Source organism: Phoenix dactylifera, chromosome 7 (genome assembly GCF_051530095.1).
Source record: "Phoenix dactylifera cultivar Ajwa chromosome 7, Ajwa_hap1_PhDact_Kaust_v1.1, whole genome shotgun sequence".
NCBI classification, from domain to species: Eukaryota; Viridiplantae; Streptophyta; class Magnoliopsida; order Arecales; family Arecaceae; genus Phoenix; species Phoenix dactylifera.
Genome location: NC_143196.1, coordinates 3,311,337 through 3,329,012, shown reverse-complemented (window position 1 = coordinate 3,329,012; position 17,676 = coordinate 3,311,337). Strand labels below are relative to the sequence as shown.

General features: G+C 40.7%; 3 protein-coding genes across 3 annotated transcripts; 2 read left to right on the top strand and 1 right to left on the bottom strand.

Annotated features, from left to right (window-relative positions):
• Nucleotides 1-1,888: 1,888 nt before the first annotated feature.
• Nucleotides 1,889-3,926, top strand: LOC103710258 (PLASMODESMATA CALLOSE-BINDING PROTEIN 1). The gene is made up of 4 exons (XM_008795923.5): nt 1,889-2,171; nt 2,924-3,163; nt 3,284-3,317; nt 3,514-3,926. The coding sequence occupies exons 1-4, from the start codon at nt 2,120-2,122 to the stop codon at nt 3,734-3,736; spliced, it is 549 nt and encodes a 182-aa protein (XP_008794145.4). The 5' UTR covers nt 1,889-2,119; the 3' UTR covers nt 3,737-3,926.
• Nucleotides 3,927-7,121: 3,195 nt separating this feature from the next.
• LOC103710266 (uncharacterized) lies at nt 7,122-13,023 on the top strand. Its single transcript, XM_008795934.5, has 9 exons — nt 7,122-7,438; nt 9,584-9,707; nt 9,785-9,852; nt 10,196-10,255; nt 10,379-10,537; nt 10,673-10,819; nt 12,231-12,445; nt 12,534-12,642; nt 12,720-13,023. Exons 1-9 carry the CDS (start codon nt 7,319-7,321, stop codon nt 12,798-12,800), a joined length of 1,083 nt encoding a protein of 360 aa, XP_008794156.4. The 5' UTR covers nt 7,122-7,318; the 3' UTR covers nt 12,801-13,023.
• Nucleotides 13,024-13,765: 742 nt separating this feature from the next.
• LOC103710275 (Pentatricopeptide repeat (PPR) superfamily protein) lies at nt 13,766-16,949 on the bottom strand. The gene has a single exon (XM_008795942.6). The coding sequence runs from the start codon at nt 16,796-16,798 to the stop codon at nt 14,687-14,689; it is 2,112 nt and encodes a 703-aa protein (XP_008794164.5). The 5' UTR covers nt 16,799-16,949; the 3' UTR covers nt 13,766-14,686.
• Nucleotides 16,950-17,676: the final 727 nt, after the last annotated feature.

Below are 17,676 nucleotides of genomic sequence, written 5' to 3'. Positions count from 1 at the left end.
GTCTGAAAATAATATAGCGAGAGGGTGGCAAAATCAAAATAACGGCCACTGCGACATGTTTGTTCATTATTTAAATTACTGAAAGTTTTCTGCTCAATTTAAACTTTGGCTTGTGATGGTGATGCAGAGGTTGCCGGGCCATCCGTTGTTTTTCGTCCTTCGTGAGTACGTTCTTTCCGTCCTTTTACTCCAACGTCTCTATAGCTAGAGGTCTCTTAATATCTGTGCTTAAAATATATGAGGACCATATGTATGTTTAATCTCATATTAATTATTTATTAGATAGATTTTGGGTACTTATATAAGATCAAAGAATCCAAATAATATCTTTCGGATAGCCATTTTGTATGAGGTATTGGATTGTTACAAAACATTTGCTACTCCAACCACTATACGAGCATGTAGCTTACAGTAGTATAACTTACTGTCTTGCATCCAATTAATCATTCATGAATTCCAAGAAGAGAAAAATCTAACTATAGAATCATGTTTATCATCCAAGTGATAACCTTATATGCAATTATGTTTTTCGAATGCAATTGTTTTTTTTTTTTGTTTTTTATTAAGACGCATGAATTGTACATATCTAATATAAATACATATGTAGAAGTTAGAAAATAAAATATTTCAAAAAATGGGTGACAAAGTTGCACCTACAGTATTTTGCTAGAGTGATTAGCAACAAAGGATGCAACTCAGTTTACGGCTCTATTTGCCGTGCAGTAAACATGAATCACCCAGAAAGTAATACAATTCCTCGCACACTACCAAATATTCGAGAGTAAGGAGTATATGTCTGTAACTGCAGTCTGCCAATGGATCAATTCAATTACAGTAGCCGAGTCACCTTTCAAATGAATAAAATTCTTACGCAAACATTTTTTTGCATAACCGATCCCTGCTCAGGTCGTCCTCAACTCAGCTCCTAAGATGGTAGTGCCATTAATTGGACTCCCACCAGCAGCAATGAGGTGTGAGTTAGGACCTCTTTCAAGAAAAAAAAAGAGCTCAGAAATTAATACAAATATTAGATTTGTTATAAGTAATAATTCTAACGAATGTAAATTGTCCGCACTCTGTAATTCATTTTTTTATACTAAAAACGGGCAATTCATACGACTCGGGTACGAATACATCCAGCAGAATCTGCAAACAAAAGGTTCCGGAATACACCGAGCACATCGCCCCCACCAACCCAAAGAATGCCTCCTGAGTGGCTCGCAACATATTCCATATTCCTATTGATAAGCTAGCATGTCATAAAATGAAGCCAAGGAAAACACTAAATCTTCATATTGACATATTCCAACACCAGCCATGCTATTCCAATCTGGGAAAATATGAACTTTCAGTTTACACTGATGGTGAATTCCAATCCTTCAAACACTTGAACACTATCAACCTGATCTAGTGCATTGGTGATAAGAAAACTTGGATAACTCACTCTTGGAAACACCATGCCATTATGCAAGAGTTGGGTTTGGGAAAAAGAAGGGTTGTTGAAAGCCATTCATTGAGATGACAACCATTGTAACCAGATAACCAAAGACAGCATGATAACCAAATAGTGACAGCATGTTAGGAGGATAATTCTACCCTCAGTCAAAAAAGAAAGAAGAATCTAGGAAACATAAGGATGGGCCATTTGAAATAATTAGACACATAAAAGGTCTCCAAAGCATAAGAGGCCAGCACCAAAATCCAAATATGAATGCCTTCCAACCAATGGTGGAAGACCAGCTGAGCACTGATTGGCCCATGGTGACAGCACATCATCAGCAAAGGGGACAGATTCCACCAGGGCCCATCCCACCAACCATACCAGTGGGTTAATTCTTTCCTCCTCACACAGACCCCACGCATGGGTTTAGGACCGTTTGCAGAGGCCACAGCAACCAAAGGCAGGGAAAGCTCACCTTCCAAGGACACACACATCTCCATCACCACTTTAAAATTATTGTCCATTGAGTTGAGGCTCAGAATCCAATTCGACACAGCTCTCTTTCTCTCTCTCTCTCCCCACATACACACTTACATCTCCCGCATTAGTTCTCCGACTGGTTTTCTAGCCTTCTTTTTTTTTTTTTTACTCCCTCATCCTCTCTATTCAGGCTCTACCATGGCTGCTCTACTTCTCCTTGTGCTTCTGCTGGCCATTAGTGGTGGTTCAGGTAAGCTTCAGGCTTTTGCTGTATATTCTTTTTTTCCTTTTTCTTTTTAATCTTCAAACACACAGCCTTATAAAATCGTCTAAGAGGGTGGTTAGTTTTCCTTATTTCTATTTTTTGTTTCTACATAATTTTTTTCTAAAAAAAGGTATGTGATTTACTAGATACACTTAAGCTTGCTGGTTTTAATCATGGTCATGCCTCAAAGTCCGTCACCTTTTCCCCTTGCCTCTCCCAGTGGTTCTGGTGTTTTCTCTTTTTTTTTTATTTTTTTTTATAAACAGGCCTCATGGTGAAACTTACCTGCATAGATCTAGAATGGTTAGCGCCATATGTGCTTTGGAATGGACTTTATTTCTTCCCTTTCCTTCTTTTTAGTTCTTATGTTTGATAGACAGATATGTGGTGTTATCCCTGTTCCAGTGGATCCATATTTCTTTCTATCTTGGATCCATATCGCCCTGAAGGTTATGTGAGAGTCCATTCCTCTTATGTTCATTAATAATGACTTGGTAGATGGAGTGAAATTTTTTTAAAACTTCTTCATTAGAAAATTATTTGTTAGGTGGTGTCAAAGCTCTCTTTCTGTGTCGTACATGGATAAGAAGTTCCATGGTGCTTCTTTAGCAGGCAAAGATGATTTAAAACTACAAACTCACCAATCTTTAGCCTATATATGCCCTTCATTATTCTTTTTTTTTTCAAAAAAAGTGCTGGTTTCTCTTATGATCATTGTTTTTTTTTTTGGTTGGAAGATGCTGCTTGGTGTGTATGTAAGTCTGATCAGAGCAGCGCTGCTTTACAAAAGACCATAGACTATGCTTGTGGAGCTGGGGCTGACTGCACCTCTATCCTCCAGAATGGAGCATGCTATAATCCTAACACAGTGCTTGCGCACTGCTCTTATGCTGCCAATAGCTACTACCAGAGGAAGGGCCAGGTTGATGGAGCCTGCGACTTCTCTGCCACTGCCACCCTCACCAACTCTGACCCTGGTAAGCCTCTTCAAGAAAAAAAAAAAAAGTTTCACCTTCACCCTTGGATCCAAGAGAGATTTTAGCACAAAGACCAACTCAACCATTCTTCATCTTTTTGCCTTTTTACTTCTTTTGCAGGAGGAAATGGTTGCACTTATCCTGCAACTCCCAGGTAAATTTCTTCATCAAACCCTGAGCTCTTTTTTTTTTCTTTTTGTCAATGAGTCTTTTACTACTGGATCCCTACCCTCACTCTTTCCCCTCCCTTTTCTTCTGGTCTTGGTTACCAGTTTAAACTCATCTTATTGCAAGTATTTAGATCTAAACTTAGTTCTCTTCCACTCCATTTTTTTTTTTTTTTGCTCCAGTGCTGCAGGAACCTCAAGCACTTCAACCGGCACAAACACCGCAAGCTCATCAACCACAAGTGGAACCACCACAACCCCAACTGGGACCGGAGGAGTGCTGGGACTCGGTCCCTCGGGCACAAGCAGCATGGATGGCAGTGATGGTGGCTTGCTTCCAAAGGCTAAAATGGACTCACTCCTCTTAACGATTCTCCTTTCTGTTCTTGCTTTCTCGAGGATTTGATTCGTTTATACCAATGTTCTTTTGGTTCAGCCTCTGGAAAGCGCTTTTGAGACCTTTAGTTTTGGGGTGTAGATTGGTAGGATGGAAGTCTCTCTCTCTCTCTCTTTTATGGACCTTTTTCCTTTTTGTAACCCTAGGGAGGTACTAATTTATTTTATTGTTGGGAATGGTTTCATTTAATTATTTGTCATATCGATGTCTGAGTTGTCATGCATCAGAATATTTTGGATTTCTCTGGTCCCTCTTTTAAGTTTGGCCACAAGAAAAGTATCGCAGCTAAAACAATTCAGATTGTTTCCAGAAGTTGGCTGGCATTTGAATTTGGAGTATCTTATGATTAGCCACCATATCTTTTAGATCTATTTAGATGCCTTGCATAATTACAGTTTGGTATGGTGAAGAAACTTGTCAAGGATCCCCTAATTTTTGCTTGTTTGGGAGGAATTGAGATCATTGTTTGGTAGGCCACGAGGAAAACATTTTTTAGTGAATGGGTTGAAGGGCCAAAGAAGTATGGTGAGAAAAGAGGTGGCCAAACTTCTTCTACTTCTCCATTCAAGTAATTGGAATCCGTAATTAGTGATATTTCTTAAAGAGCAATTTGGTGGAGGCATATGATTATTGATCCATCAACGAAGTTGGTAACTTTTGGAATTATATTTTGCTGTAATATTTTTAATTGATGTGCACTGATTAATAAAAAATCCTTCCACGTTGTTACATTTGTTTCTCTCTTAAATTATGAGACAGAGTTAAGAGGAGTAATGTTTAATTTAAAAGTTTGATTTAGTGGGGCGAGGCACGAGATCACACTTTAGTTAAGTAGCATATAACTAGCAATGAGCACTTTGTGATGCACCGATGCACCAAGATATATTATTGTCGCACCATATATATATATATATATATATATATATATATATATATAACTCATTATTAATTCCCCAATAGTTGGATTGTGCAGACCTCATAATATCGGAGAAATGTGATGTGCGGGCACAATTGAGCCTAGATCAAAGCAAATTGGCAGGATTGATCATATATCGATCAAGAAGATTGTAGCAAGAATAAAGATGAGAACAATAAAATAGAGGGAGACATGGTAATGAGAAATGATGAAGAGTAGTATCGATCATTTTGGAGTAAGGATAGCAGTCCTTAACTGTTTAACTCATTTAACTTGTTTTAACTTGTTGTAAATCGGATTAGATTATCTACGCGGATCTGAATTATTTGAATTTTTGATCTATTTAATAAATAGGTTAAATTTGGATTGACAGTATCTTTTTCGGCCGAACCCAATTTCTATCCCTATTTCGAAGATATTGCTATCCTCCTTTAACCATCTACGTTCCTCCATGCCGCTTTGTTTTAGGTCCTTGTGGGAGACAGGTTTTGTCTACATTGTTTGGTCTAGATCTATATATAACTTTTATTATAATAAGCATCCATTTGTATATTCCATTGTGTAAAACTGTCCAATGAAATCTATTTTTTATACTGAAAATTTTGGGAGTGGCGTCTCTACACTTCCCACTCCCACTCTCAGCCTCACTGACTCAACCTCAAAATCAAGAAGAGAGATAATATCCCAGCAACAACCGTTAGCTCGGTTAGCACATCTCTCCTAGAAGCTTACCCTAGGAGGAGCTCAGGATTCAATTTGTTTATATTGATTATTTCTCAACGGGAGCCATTGAAACTCCGTTGATGGATTTTTTTTTTTTTTTTGGTACTACGATATTTCATCCCTACCCTACCGTATGTGGGTGCAGCCAGCAAAATTAAAAAAAAAAGAAGATAATGGTGAGGCACCAACACATGGTCACCCCAAGTGAAGCTTCCAGAATAGTGGGCCGCGAATGACGCCACCTAGTCAGCCGCACTATTTGCCTTCCTATTAGATATGTATGGCCCACGAGAGACCATCCTTGTCCAAAAGTCTGCAAACATCACATAGCAATGGGCTGGATCCCGCATCGAGTTCCGGATCCCAGATCCACTCTATCACCGTTGTCGAGTCTTCCTCAAGCAGAATGCGGTCCACAACGAGCACCCTCTTCGCATAAATGACTCCCTCCCATATGGTCCTAAGCTAAGCATTGACCACAAATGTGTTGAAGATTCACCGCCCCCAACTACTATCAGACGGACATCATGGTCCTTGATGACGAAGCCCACACCCAGGTTTATGGTCCTAAAAAGAATGAAAAATAAAGGAGGATTGACGCCTATCTAAACATGACATGACTCACTCTTTAATGAAGGATTGACGCCTATCAAAGTCGAACCTCCACCCCTTATCTTACATAGTCAGCGACTTGGTCAACTTAAGCTCGACTCAGCAAAAGCTCATTTTAGACTCAATTTGAAGTTAAATTGACAAAACTTGAACCGAAATTAATTTCAAACCTGAGTCCAAAATAAACCCACTTTTGATTAGGCTTAGCTCGTTTAAGCTTAAAAATGTATGTTATATATTTAAGTTTAGATGTGGCTGTTAGATTTAGATCCAATAATTTATAGTATTGGAACCGTTTCAAGCTTGAATGTTTAAGTTTTGAATTAAAGAAATGTAATCTTAAATTGATTTCTAGCTCGTGTCAGAATTTTCAGACTGATCAATTAGGCTAGTGTTAAGCTTGGTTGAAGTATAAGCTTGACTCAATATCAAACCAAGTTGAATAACACCAAGCTTAATCAGACCAAACCCAATTAAGCCCGGCTTCGTTGCACTCTAAAACCTGTAGCATACAACTAAAGTTCGATGGTCGGTAATTATGTGAGAGAACTCCAGGTGGATCACTTAGCCTTTTTTTTTTTTTTGATAAGCTTAATGACTTACATAATTTTTGTATAAATACATCCATTAAAATTAAAAAACAAAATACTTCGAAAGAGGGAGACACAGTGGCACTATTAATCTAGAGCACCTTGTTAGAGTGGACAACCATAAATGATGCTACCCAAACTGCTACTTTGTTGGCCTCAAAATAAATATAATTATTGTGAAAGAAGGTATAATTTTTAGCACATTGCTAAATATTTTGAAGCTAAGGGGATAATCTAAATCCATTCAATTACAATGGCTGAATTAGTGGTTCTTTTCGGTCAAAAACAACGGCCATGACAGCCACCAAGGTGGTAGCTCAGTTGAAACGGGGCGTTTGCTTCCAACCAAGTAGTTCCAGATTCGAAACGCACGGGCATCGATTAAATTCAGGGATCGGATGCTCCACACCTGGACACGAGATCTGCAAGCGCTATTGATCGGCTGGTATCAAGATGGTGTCGGAGTGACGTACTCACCCGCGAGGAGGTTGCCATGTAGGTGGGGCTGCCTGCGAGGTGGGAAGGATATGAGAAATATGCCCTACCTCCCACGGGGCAGGACCAATTGAAGCTCCAAACGCCAGATGACAACCCTATCCGTAGCGGAGTACGCGACCAGCTGGCTCAGACCTCCCCGCATCGCCCGGTAGGTGCGACGGTCCGCAGAATCGATACGCTCGGTTGTTCCTTCCTTGCTTCCTATGTCGCTCTCTCAGCAAACTACACTGGTCGGTTAGGGTTTGAATCGCCATGGATGCACCGCAGCAACCGCAACAGCAGCAGAGCATGCGATCCTCGCCGCCTCCTTCTTCAGGAGGCGATCTCTTCTCCGTTGTGGTAATGGTGGTCTTCTCCCTCGTTTTCGTCACGGTAAGAACGAGTATAGAATCAGAAAGATAGTATTATATTTAGGGTATGTTTCAAATCAATCATCCCTCTATGGACGGATCTTCTATCTGGATTTCTGGTAATAAGTTGAGTTCTTTTATAGTAATTACTTGTGGAGAAGAACAAAGATAGATTTTTTATTATTTAGCTTAATTAAAATGAGTTAATGCTTTGGAGACTTTTTAGTACCCAAATTATCCCACTTTCCCCAAATCAACAGTGATTTTCAATGGTTTGCTGGTACCAATTGGAGCATCCCCATCACCCTAATCTTCATAAAATGACTCGATTTTCTTGATAACGTTTAAAGGAACTGTATCTGAGATTAATAGAATATCAAATTTATTTGTAAGCCATATTGGTCATATTTATTGATATATTGTTACTGTTATCTCGCTCTTCGTAAGGAAATAACTCTCTAGACCAGATATATACCATGGGTCCAACCACACTTCTAAGATGGGGAATGTGTTATGCAGCATCGGCGAAATCGGTACCGGATACTGTACCGGTTGCCGGCGGGACGAGTCGGTATGGGCCCACGCCGGATCGTGCCAGGCCCGTACCGATACATTAGAAGAGACGGGGGAGAGGGAGAACGAGAGAGGAAAAGAGAGAGAGAAGGCAAAGAGAGAGGGGGAGGCCGGCGGAGGTGCAGGGGGCGAAGGCCATGACCGAACCCTTGTTTTGTTTGAAATAGGGGTCCAACTGTAAAAAAAAAAAACGCAATTTTTAAGTAAAGTCGGCAAACGATCGCAAAATTTTTTACAACAAAATAGGGGTCTGGCTGTGGCCTCTGCCGGCCTCCCTCCTTCTCCCTCTCCCTCTCTCCCCCGCTTGCTCTCTTTTCTTCTCCTTCTCCGGCGCGGCGTTTTGGATTCTTTGCCGAAACCGTCTTGGTAAGCCACCGGTACGGCTCGGGACGCCCCGAACTTGGAGGTTCGGGACGGTTCCGCCAATCTTGGTTATGATTTGGCTTGGCATTTTGGCTTGTAACTTGTGCCTGAAAGATGGATGTGATTGCTTCAATTTGATTTGCTTCATTCCCTCTTTGATCAAGCACTAACGAAGCGTAGAGAATTTCTTTTTTTTTTTTGGGGGGGGGGGGGGGGGTTGCTGGGGTGGGGTTGTTTGCTTGAAATTGCAAGAGCTTAAATTGGATAAACCTAAGTTGTTTGTATCTCCTTGCGCATATAGTTGGCCTTTTAAATTTCATGGTTGACCCACTTCCACCCAGAATTGTTATGGGAGTAATCCAACAAAATCTGTTGAGGTGGATGTTAAGTTGTAAGTGGTTCTACAACTTTCTCAAATTATAGAAAATTGTGTTTCGGCGCATGAAATTATTTCCATATAGTTGGGGTCAACATTGCCAATTAAAGTTAGATTTATGGAGAGGATCATAATATACATAGGGTGGATAAATGACATTTACACAGAGCAGAGGCTTTTCCTTCTGTTTTTGTTCATGTCAAAGGGAAATATGAGCAATTTTTTAATTTCACATTGTGTGATTGAATTTTAGATGGGTGCAATTGCACTACTTCAATAACCTTTCTTCACTTTAAAATGCATGAGAATTGAAAGGACATTTAGCTAACCTTTGTGGTATGTGCAAACCTCTCCCATCAACTCTATGTGCATTATTGCTTACTCGTGCATACTGATATTGCATTATAGCTTCTGTCATGATGCTTTGACTCAAAATCGATGTCAAGGTCATTTGTATGGGGGTGGAGAGTTTTCAGAAGAATATGCTTTGAGATTGTCACTAATGCTAGGCACAAGCATGCTTGCAGTTAATCAGCAAGAATGATTATTTGTTAATTATCCTTAATCCCATCAATTATGATTGCTGTGAGCATATTTCTCTAGTATGCTTCCCATCATACATACTTCTTTATCCTTCTCAATCATATTATGAAGAGAGCTTATTTACTAAAAGAGGAGTTTACTTGGAAGGAAAGTGAGATGGTCAGCTTCATGTGCAAACATGCAGCTGCCATCTTAATACCATATGTTTTTGATATTTAAGGCTATGACATAGCTCAATGATAATATATACTCGATAAAGTTAGAATCCATATTGCCTTTTGGTAGTCTGATTATTATTGGAAAGCTTTACAGGTGATGCTTTCATCCTCAATCTCAACAAGAAGCTCCAGCTTTTCTATCTTGCATCAAGTTCCTGAAGGCCATGTTGGTGTATATTGGAGGGGTGGTGCTCTTTTGAAAACTATTACTAATCCAGGTATGCCTGTGATAATGAAGTTCCATTTTTGCACTGGCAGGCCCTATAGCTTTCTTGAAATACTTTCTCTATGCTAGGTTTTCATTTGAAGTTGCCTCTGATAACCCACTTTGAGCCCATACAAGTTACGCTTCAGACAGACCAGGTAACTGGCTAATGCTCCCTTGGATCTTAGTAGAAGCATGATCATGCATAGACAAAGGATGGCCTTAATTTCAACTTGGATGTTATGCTTCTCTCTACATATCACAAAAGAAAAGAAGAGTGAGGGGAAATTCTCATCCTTGCTGACTTCATTTCTTCTTAAGCCTAGGACCATATATATATAGCTCCCTCTCGTTAAATTCTTGCATGCTGCTTGATGCTGTCAGAGTGAGATATTTCATATTTTCATGTAAAAGTAAACTCTTACTAAATAATCAGGTCACATCTTTTCTCATCAAGTATATATTGAAACTCTATGCTTTTTGCATTTTATCCCCAATCAGGTAAGAGATATTCCATGTGGTACGAAAGGTGGTGTCATGATCAGCTTTGATAAGATAGAGGTACAGAAGCTATCCTTGCCCTTGATTTGTTGGAACCATTAATGCAAGAGCTTCATCCTGTTTTGCCTCTGTGATGTGGTAGAGTTCTTCTTGTTGCTTCTAATTTAGTTACTGTTATGCTAGGTTGTCAATCGCCTTCGTAAAGAGGATGTGTATGAAACTCTGCTCAATTATGGTGTGAATTATGATAAGACATGGATCTATGATAAGATTCATCATGAGATCAATCAGTTTTGCAGTGCTCATACTATGCAGCAAGTTTATATTGACATGTTTGATCAGGTTAGTGCATAATTCTGAAGTTGAGTTTTGAAACTCAATACCTACTTCTGTCTTACCATAAAGAAAGGTCTTATCAATTGACTGCTGCAGAGTTTGCAATTCCTTTGTTCCCTAACTATGATGACAATGTTTCAGATTGATGAAAAAATGAAAGAAGCCATACAGAGGGATTGCACACTTTATGCTGCAGGGATTGAAATCATAGGTGTTCGTGTTACAAAGCCAAATATCCCCTTGAGCATTAAGCGAAATTTTGAACTGATGGAAGAGGAACGCACTAAGGTAGTTTCTTTCATACCTGACATGGCCAGGGGGAATTATCTGTATTATTTGCTATCAATCATAGGCTTCTGGTCTTCTGGATGCTTTATTATGCTGTACAGAAACATGTCGCAGTATCAAGTTTCTGAATTTCGACAGCTTTTAGATGAGAGAACATGGTGAAGAAAGAGTTTAGAGCAACTGGAAAGAATGAAATATGACAGTTTCTAGAAGCCATGATGCTGAAATCACCTTGCAGAATGTTGCAGAATCAATTTGAGGATGAGATTGGAGACTCCCGCCAAATGAATAACTAAAACCTTATGACTTGGCCATCTAGTTTTTTGTGTAAACTCAGGTCTTTGGAAGTGATATTTTTAGTAGCATGACCAGGCATCATCCTTTTGATATATTATTCTTTTGATGGAATAAATGAAATGTTTCAAGAGTCTGTTGAACCAATAGCCAACCGTTTCTGCTTCCAAGCTCCTGTCTTTCACTTTTTCATCACAACTTTGTTCACCCAAGACTAAAACGTTCCTTGATTTTTGAGTCTTTTATTTATACTCTACTGGATCTGGGTGGTGCATCCTTCTCAGTATTCAGTTCCAATTTTTTCATCTTCACTGTCCATTTGTCCAACAATTTCTCAGAGTGGTCAGTTTCATGCTCATGCTTTTTATATTTTGGGAGTCCTAGAGTATGTTACTTGGGACCAGTGTTGTCAAAGGCATTCCGAGCGCTTGCCTAGGTGCTCAGGCAAGGTCAGGAAGCCCCTGAGTTCCTCAACAATCCTCAGGCAAGGTTAGTTTACTAAGGCGATGCCTAGGCGACCGCTTGGAACAAAGCGAGAGGCATTCGGACAAGTGCCTCTCCAATGTCCAGCAGTATTCTTTTTATTCCTTCACATTCTTCTAGAGCTGTTTTAGCTTTATTTTGAGGCTTATTTTTGTCTATTGGAGTTCTTATAAATAAAAGGGCCACTCGAGGATATTCAATGATTTGCTTTCTGTGAAATATCAAACAGAGAAGCAATAATTTGCTATCATGTTTGAATTTTGACGCTACTGAAGGATGTCTGGTGGTTTACTTTTGCTGACTTTTGTTTAAAAACGTAATATAGAAAATGGTACTTCCATGTGATGTTTTGAGAGCTTCAAAACACGATATCTAATGTACAAGGCAATTATGTTTTTTAATTTTGAAACTTGAATAACTTTCTTATAATGCTTGTGTTGTTTTTAAATACACAGAATAGTTTTCTCCAATATATTTTTTAAAATTTTTCTTAATTATTGCCTTGCTTTGTTCAGGTGAGTGCCTTTTTGGAGACATCATCTGGATACTGATCAACAATTCAATGTGCTCTACTTTTTTGATACTTGACACTTTGCTTGATTATTTTTATCATCAAATTGTTCATACCTTCCAGGCTTTAGTCACCATAGAGAAACAGAAGGTGGCAGAGAAGGAAGCAGAGACCCAGAAGAAGATAGCTTTGTCAGAAGCAGAGAAGAATGCTCAGGTCAGCAGGATTCTCATGGAGCAGAAGCTAATGGAAAAGGAGAGTGTTAAGAGGCAGCAGGAGATTGAGAATGAAATGTACATCGCACGTGAGAAGAGCCAAACAGATGCCAATTTTTACAGGTTGGTCATGCAATTCGCTTTTCCTGAGTAAAATTATGTATGCTGAACATTCTTACAAAGATGAAAATATTGTTCACATGCTTTCCAGAGTGATGAAAGAAGCTGAAGCCAACAAACTGAAACTCTCACCCGAATTTCTTCAGCTCAGATTCATTGAAGCCATTACAAATAATTCAAAGATATTCTTTGGAGACAAAGTAATGAAAGCTCTGGACTTGTTTAATTTTCTTCTTGTGTTAGTGAAAATTCAAGATAACACAACATTCTGATGCAGGTGCCTAACATGATAATGGATCAGAAGCTGCTTACTAATTATCTGGATGGCATTGCAAGAAAAGAGCATGTTCAGATCTAGCAACAGCTAGTTGATTTGAACTTTCAAAGTCATTGGCCATCCGTGTTCTTGACTATTGTGATTAGGCATCATTTACCTCTGTTAGGACCCTTTTTTTGTTCTAGACCTGTGGTGGTTTTGGTGTGGCATTAGTGTGGCTTAGGCAAGGGGACTGAAGATCTATAGATAATTTTGATGAAACTAAAAAGAAAAGAGCAATATAGACAATAATTTGTTGTATAAATGACCTTAGCTTGTTTGGTCTGCTTCATTCTTGGCTTCTGGATAATCTTCTTTCAGGTGTTCATGCTAAACCTACAGAGATGATGCTGATTCTGATGGAGACTACTACCCCGGTTAAGATATACATGCCTCCTAAGCCATGGTTACAGTGTATTATTTATCTTGTTAATTTCACATAACAGACCTCTTCACCAGCAAGTTTGGGCCCCATCCTGTGGTAGCAATGAGGAGACTGACATGTTGGTTTGATTTAAAGGTCGATACGAGCCATGCTTGAGCTCTAATGAGTCTAACATGTTCTTGGTCCAGCTAACTAGCCTGTTGCTCCATTATTGTCATCCATCAGGAACTACAAGCAAGGCCGAAAAAGGTCATGGAGTTGTTCTCATTGGATTGACCGTTACTATACTGCAGCCAGACTGACTTGTCATGTTACAGGAATATCCTTTGAGAAATTCCAGTAAATCGATTTAGCTACACTATTAGAGTGCTCATAAGACTGAATTTTGCTGATTATTAGTTCTCATAATATTTCCCAGTTGTAGGTCTTGCTTGTATCTCATCTATTAAGAAGTTGTCATGAAACTATCTCCATGGGTAAATCAACTTGTTTCCCTTTGCAAATCAACTTAAGAATAATATTGTATAGACTGCAGCTTTTTCTTCTCTTCCTCCTCTTGTTTAGAAAAGGGTCAATTTTATATCTGCTCCTTCCTACTTGGAAAACAAACCAACAGAATCCATTGTCAAACTGTATTACATTGAAGAGAACAGCATTCATGCATCTGACCTGTTTACAGTTGATATGGAACTACACAACCACAATGGTGTATTCTGCCCATAAAAAATCCAAACACAATCCATCTGGACCGGATAGTCAAAATCTTCCATTCCATTTCTTCATCTACAAAATTAGCTATAAAGCAGTTCTGCTGTACTGGGTTGAACAAACTCATCCTGGATAATGGCATTTTTGTCTGTTAACAAGCTAGAGCTACAGAAAGAGTTCCAGTGAGCTAATAAGTAGGAAAATTTAGCTAACTCTGCTCTCTTTTTTTTCAACCAATGAAAAGAAACTTTCTTTCCCAAAAAAAAAAACCTTATGAAAAACGACCCAACGAGTCTAATCTGCACCTGTCATTTAAAAAAACAATTCTTTTTTAGCAATATTCTGAGTTCAAAATTTTCGAAACAAACAGAAGTGCCCCTGCCCATCAGATGGCATTTTCTCCAATAATCTTATAGTAGCATATGCTCAAAGAGATTAGCATGTTGAGATAGTCCTGACCATGATTTGAATTACGTTGGAGTATAAAAACACAAGAATCTCCATCAACTGCGACACCAATTCTGAAAGAATTAATCAATGATCTGTTGCCGAAGACAAGCATCCTGCACCACATGACCTCTTAATATATGTACCTTAATGATCCCAGCTACCCAGTTTTCTGTTGTTTTGCCCATAGGGAGATAATCAATAGCAGCGAGCGACCCCCATGTCCCAGATGTTCAAAATCATCCCACCGTGATCACAGGGAACTGATGTGATCGTTCTCAGGAATTGCAGAAGTAAATCAGTTTTGAAAAGACCTGAAGAACCTCAGAACCAGCTCCAATTTGTATCACGCTTCAACCTGAGGGAATTCACAATCAGATGATCACATTTAAGCATTAAGACCAGCCCAATTCTTAAATGCAATCAGCGCTTCCATCTTCCTAAAGTTCCTCTTCCTAAGCTTTGCCACCTTCAACTTCTTGTGTTTCTCCATGAAGGCCTGCTTATGCCTCCACTTATCCACAAATATCTTCAGCTCCTGTGCCTTCTCCACCACCTGCATTGCGGCATCAAAGAATCCACCCTTAACCAGAGCATACAAGAATGCATCCACCAAGTCATGATCCAACTTTATAACTCCCTTTCTCCTCACTTCTGTCCAAAGTATCAACACACTGAAGTATTTTTCTGCTGAGACATATCCATTGATGAGCGAAAGGTGTGTCTGGTTATTGGGCTCGAACCTCAGGAATAACATTCTTCGGTAGGTCCTCCGAGCATCCTCAAACCGCCCAGCCTTACAGAAGGCATGAATTATGGAATTCCAATCATGGGTTGCAATCTCAATTCTCGGGTCCTCGACCACGGAGTCCAAGAAGGCAGCCATGAGCTCAGGCCGATGGTTCTCCATCAAGCCTGTCATTATAGTGAGATAGCTCGTTTTCAGTTCAGGCAGCCTCGCCTCCCTCATGTCCCTGAAAAGAGAGAATGCCGACTGGAAGTCTTGAGCCGACATGGAGGCATCAATGAGAGTATCGTAGCTGCTAGCATCCAATTGGAGCCCAGAAGAACTAATCTCTGTCACCAATTGAGCTGCCTCTGCTGTTCTTTGCTCTTTGCAGTAAGCTTTCAAGATCGAGGAGTAGACCCCAAGCCCCAGTGAAGCTCCTCGAGCATTCATTTCATCGAGAATGCTGTGTGCCTTATTCAACAGGCCTAGTCCAACACAGGCATTGACAATACCGAACCCAACCGAGCTATCTACTCCAACCAACTGTTGAGACGATTCCAATTCCTGTGCCTCAATGATCAAAGCAGCCAAATCTTTGATCCTCCCATTATCAACAAAACCCTTCACAACCTCCACATAAGTTCCTTCATCCAGAAAGTTTGGATTTTTATCACTCCTTTCCTTCAAAGCACGTAGAACAACCGAAGAAACCGATTCAAAATTGTTGGATTTCATGAATCCGCTTATCAAATTCTTGAAAAACACCATCTTGTTCAGAAATCCCAACGCATCCATCAATTTATCCAGCTCGGCGATCCTGCCCTCGAGGCCCTTCCATGCATACAAGTAAGCCAGTGACCCGAAACTCTGCAAGTCCGGCGACAAGCCCAAAGCCGACATCGTCTCGAGAGCCCTCTCGGCATCAGAAACCGATCCCAGATCACGGCAGCACCCATCCAGGACTGCATTACAGGCAGCGATGTCGGGCTTCATCGATTCGATCTTCTCATCGAGCGCAAGGCGGCAGTTTTCTTCAAAAACCCGCAAGAACGCAGCAAATCCACCGTTTCTTCTCGTGATCTGGATCAGGGCCTGCCCCCAGATGGAAAATGGCGGAAAAAATCTGTTTTTGAACATGGTTCTGACCAGGGCGACGGCAGCGGCGGGGGTGGCGGCGGAGTCCATGGCGCGGAAGACGGCCTCGAGAGTATCAAAGGAGAGGGACTGGGGGTTCCTCTGGAGGAGGAAGACGGCGGACGCGAAGGCGCGCTTTAGGTTGTGGCGGTCGGGGAGGGAGGAGAGGTGGGCGAGGAGGGAGTTGGCGACGGAGGGGCTGGGGAGGAGGGAGCGGGCGGTGAGGGCCTTGAAGGAGCTCCATGCGCGGTCGGTGTGGCCCCACTGGAGTGAGGAGTGGAGATCGGATTCGAGGGCGGAGGCGTCGGGGGTTAGGGTTTGGGGATTTGGGGTTTGGGGAGGAGGGGAGGGGGGAGGGGGGTTGGGATTGGTCTTCCGGAGGGCGAAGATTGAAGGCTGGAGGAAGGAGTAGAGGGTTGGGATCTCAGGAGAGGAAGAAGAGGAGAAGAGTTTTGGAGTGGGAAAAAGGAGTGGGAGTCTTCTCCACATTTCTTGTTCTCTGCGTGATTGAGAGGTGTTACCGGCTTTCGTATTGGAATTTGGTTGATCGACGAAGTTGGTGGAAGCTCTAGTCCCGGTGTCACGAAGTGTGCATTTTATCGAACATTTGGTACACATTTCTCTCTTCAAGTACATGTGCCGCAAGGAACACTCCGAGCTGAAATTCTGATACGTCCGATTTGAAGAAAAGCATTAGCTAGAATGATCCTGATCATTAGATTTATGATGCTTGTGCGGGTATAATCGTAGCCTTTAGTTGTACATAATGGTGCTGGGAAAGAAAAAAGAAAAAAAAAAAAAAAAAAGCCTTATTTGGCTATAGTGAACGGCTGAATCTAAGATGACATCCACTGCGTGAGAGGATGCCATCTCTTCGGAACATTCGAGCTACATAATGGTGCTCGAAAAAAAAAAGTGCCTTATTTGGCTACAGCAAATGGCTGAATCTAGGATGGCATCGGCGGCGTGAGAGGATGCCACCTATTCGGAACATTCAAGCTGCATAATGGTGCTCGAAAAAAAAAGTGCCTTATTTAGCTACAGCAAATGGCTGAATCTAGGATGGCACTAGCGGCGTGAGAGGGGGCCATCTCTTGCTTCGGAACATTCAGGCTATATAATGATGCTCGAAAAAAAGAAAAAGTGCCTTATTTGGCTAGGCTCCGGCGGCATGAGAGGGTGCCACTTCTTGCTTCAGAACATTTGGGCTATAATGAGTGGCAGCGTGACCTTTTAGACCAAGCACGTGTTCAGAGAGGTTAACAGAGTCGCGGACCGGGTGGTCTCGTATATGACTAGTCACCCTAGGAGTGTCTTGTAGGTTGGAAAGAGGAAGTTGCGTAGAGCGCTTTAGAACTTATTGTTTTCTAACTTTTTTGAATATATTCATACTTGAATTGTATGAATTACTCATTTTAGCGCGAAAAAAAGAGTGCCTCATTTAGCCAAACCACTGAGCAAAGGTTATGTAATATATTCCATTCACTCAAACTCTCTTACGTACTATTTATAGC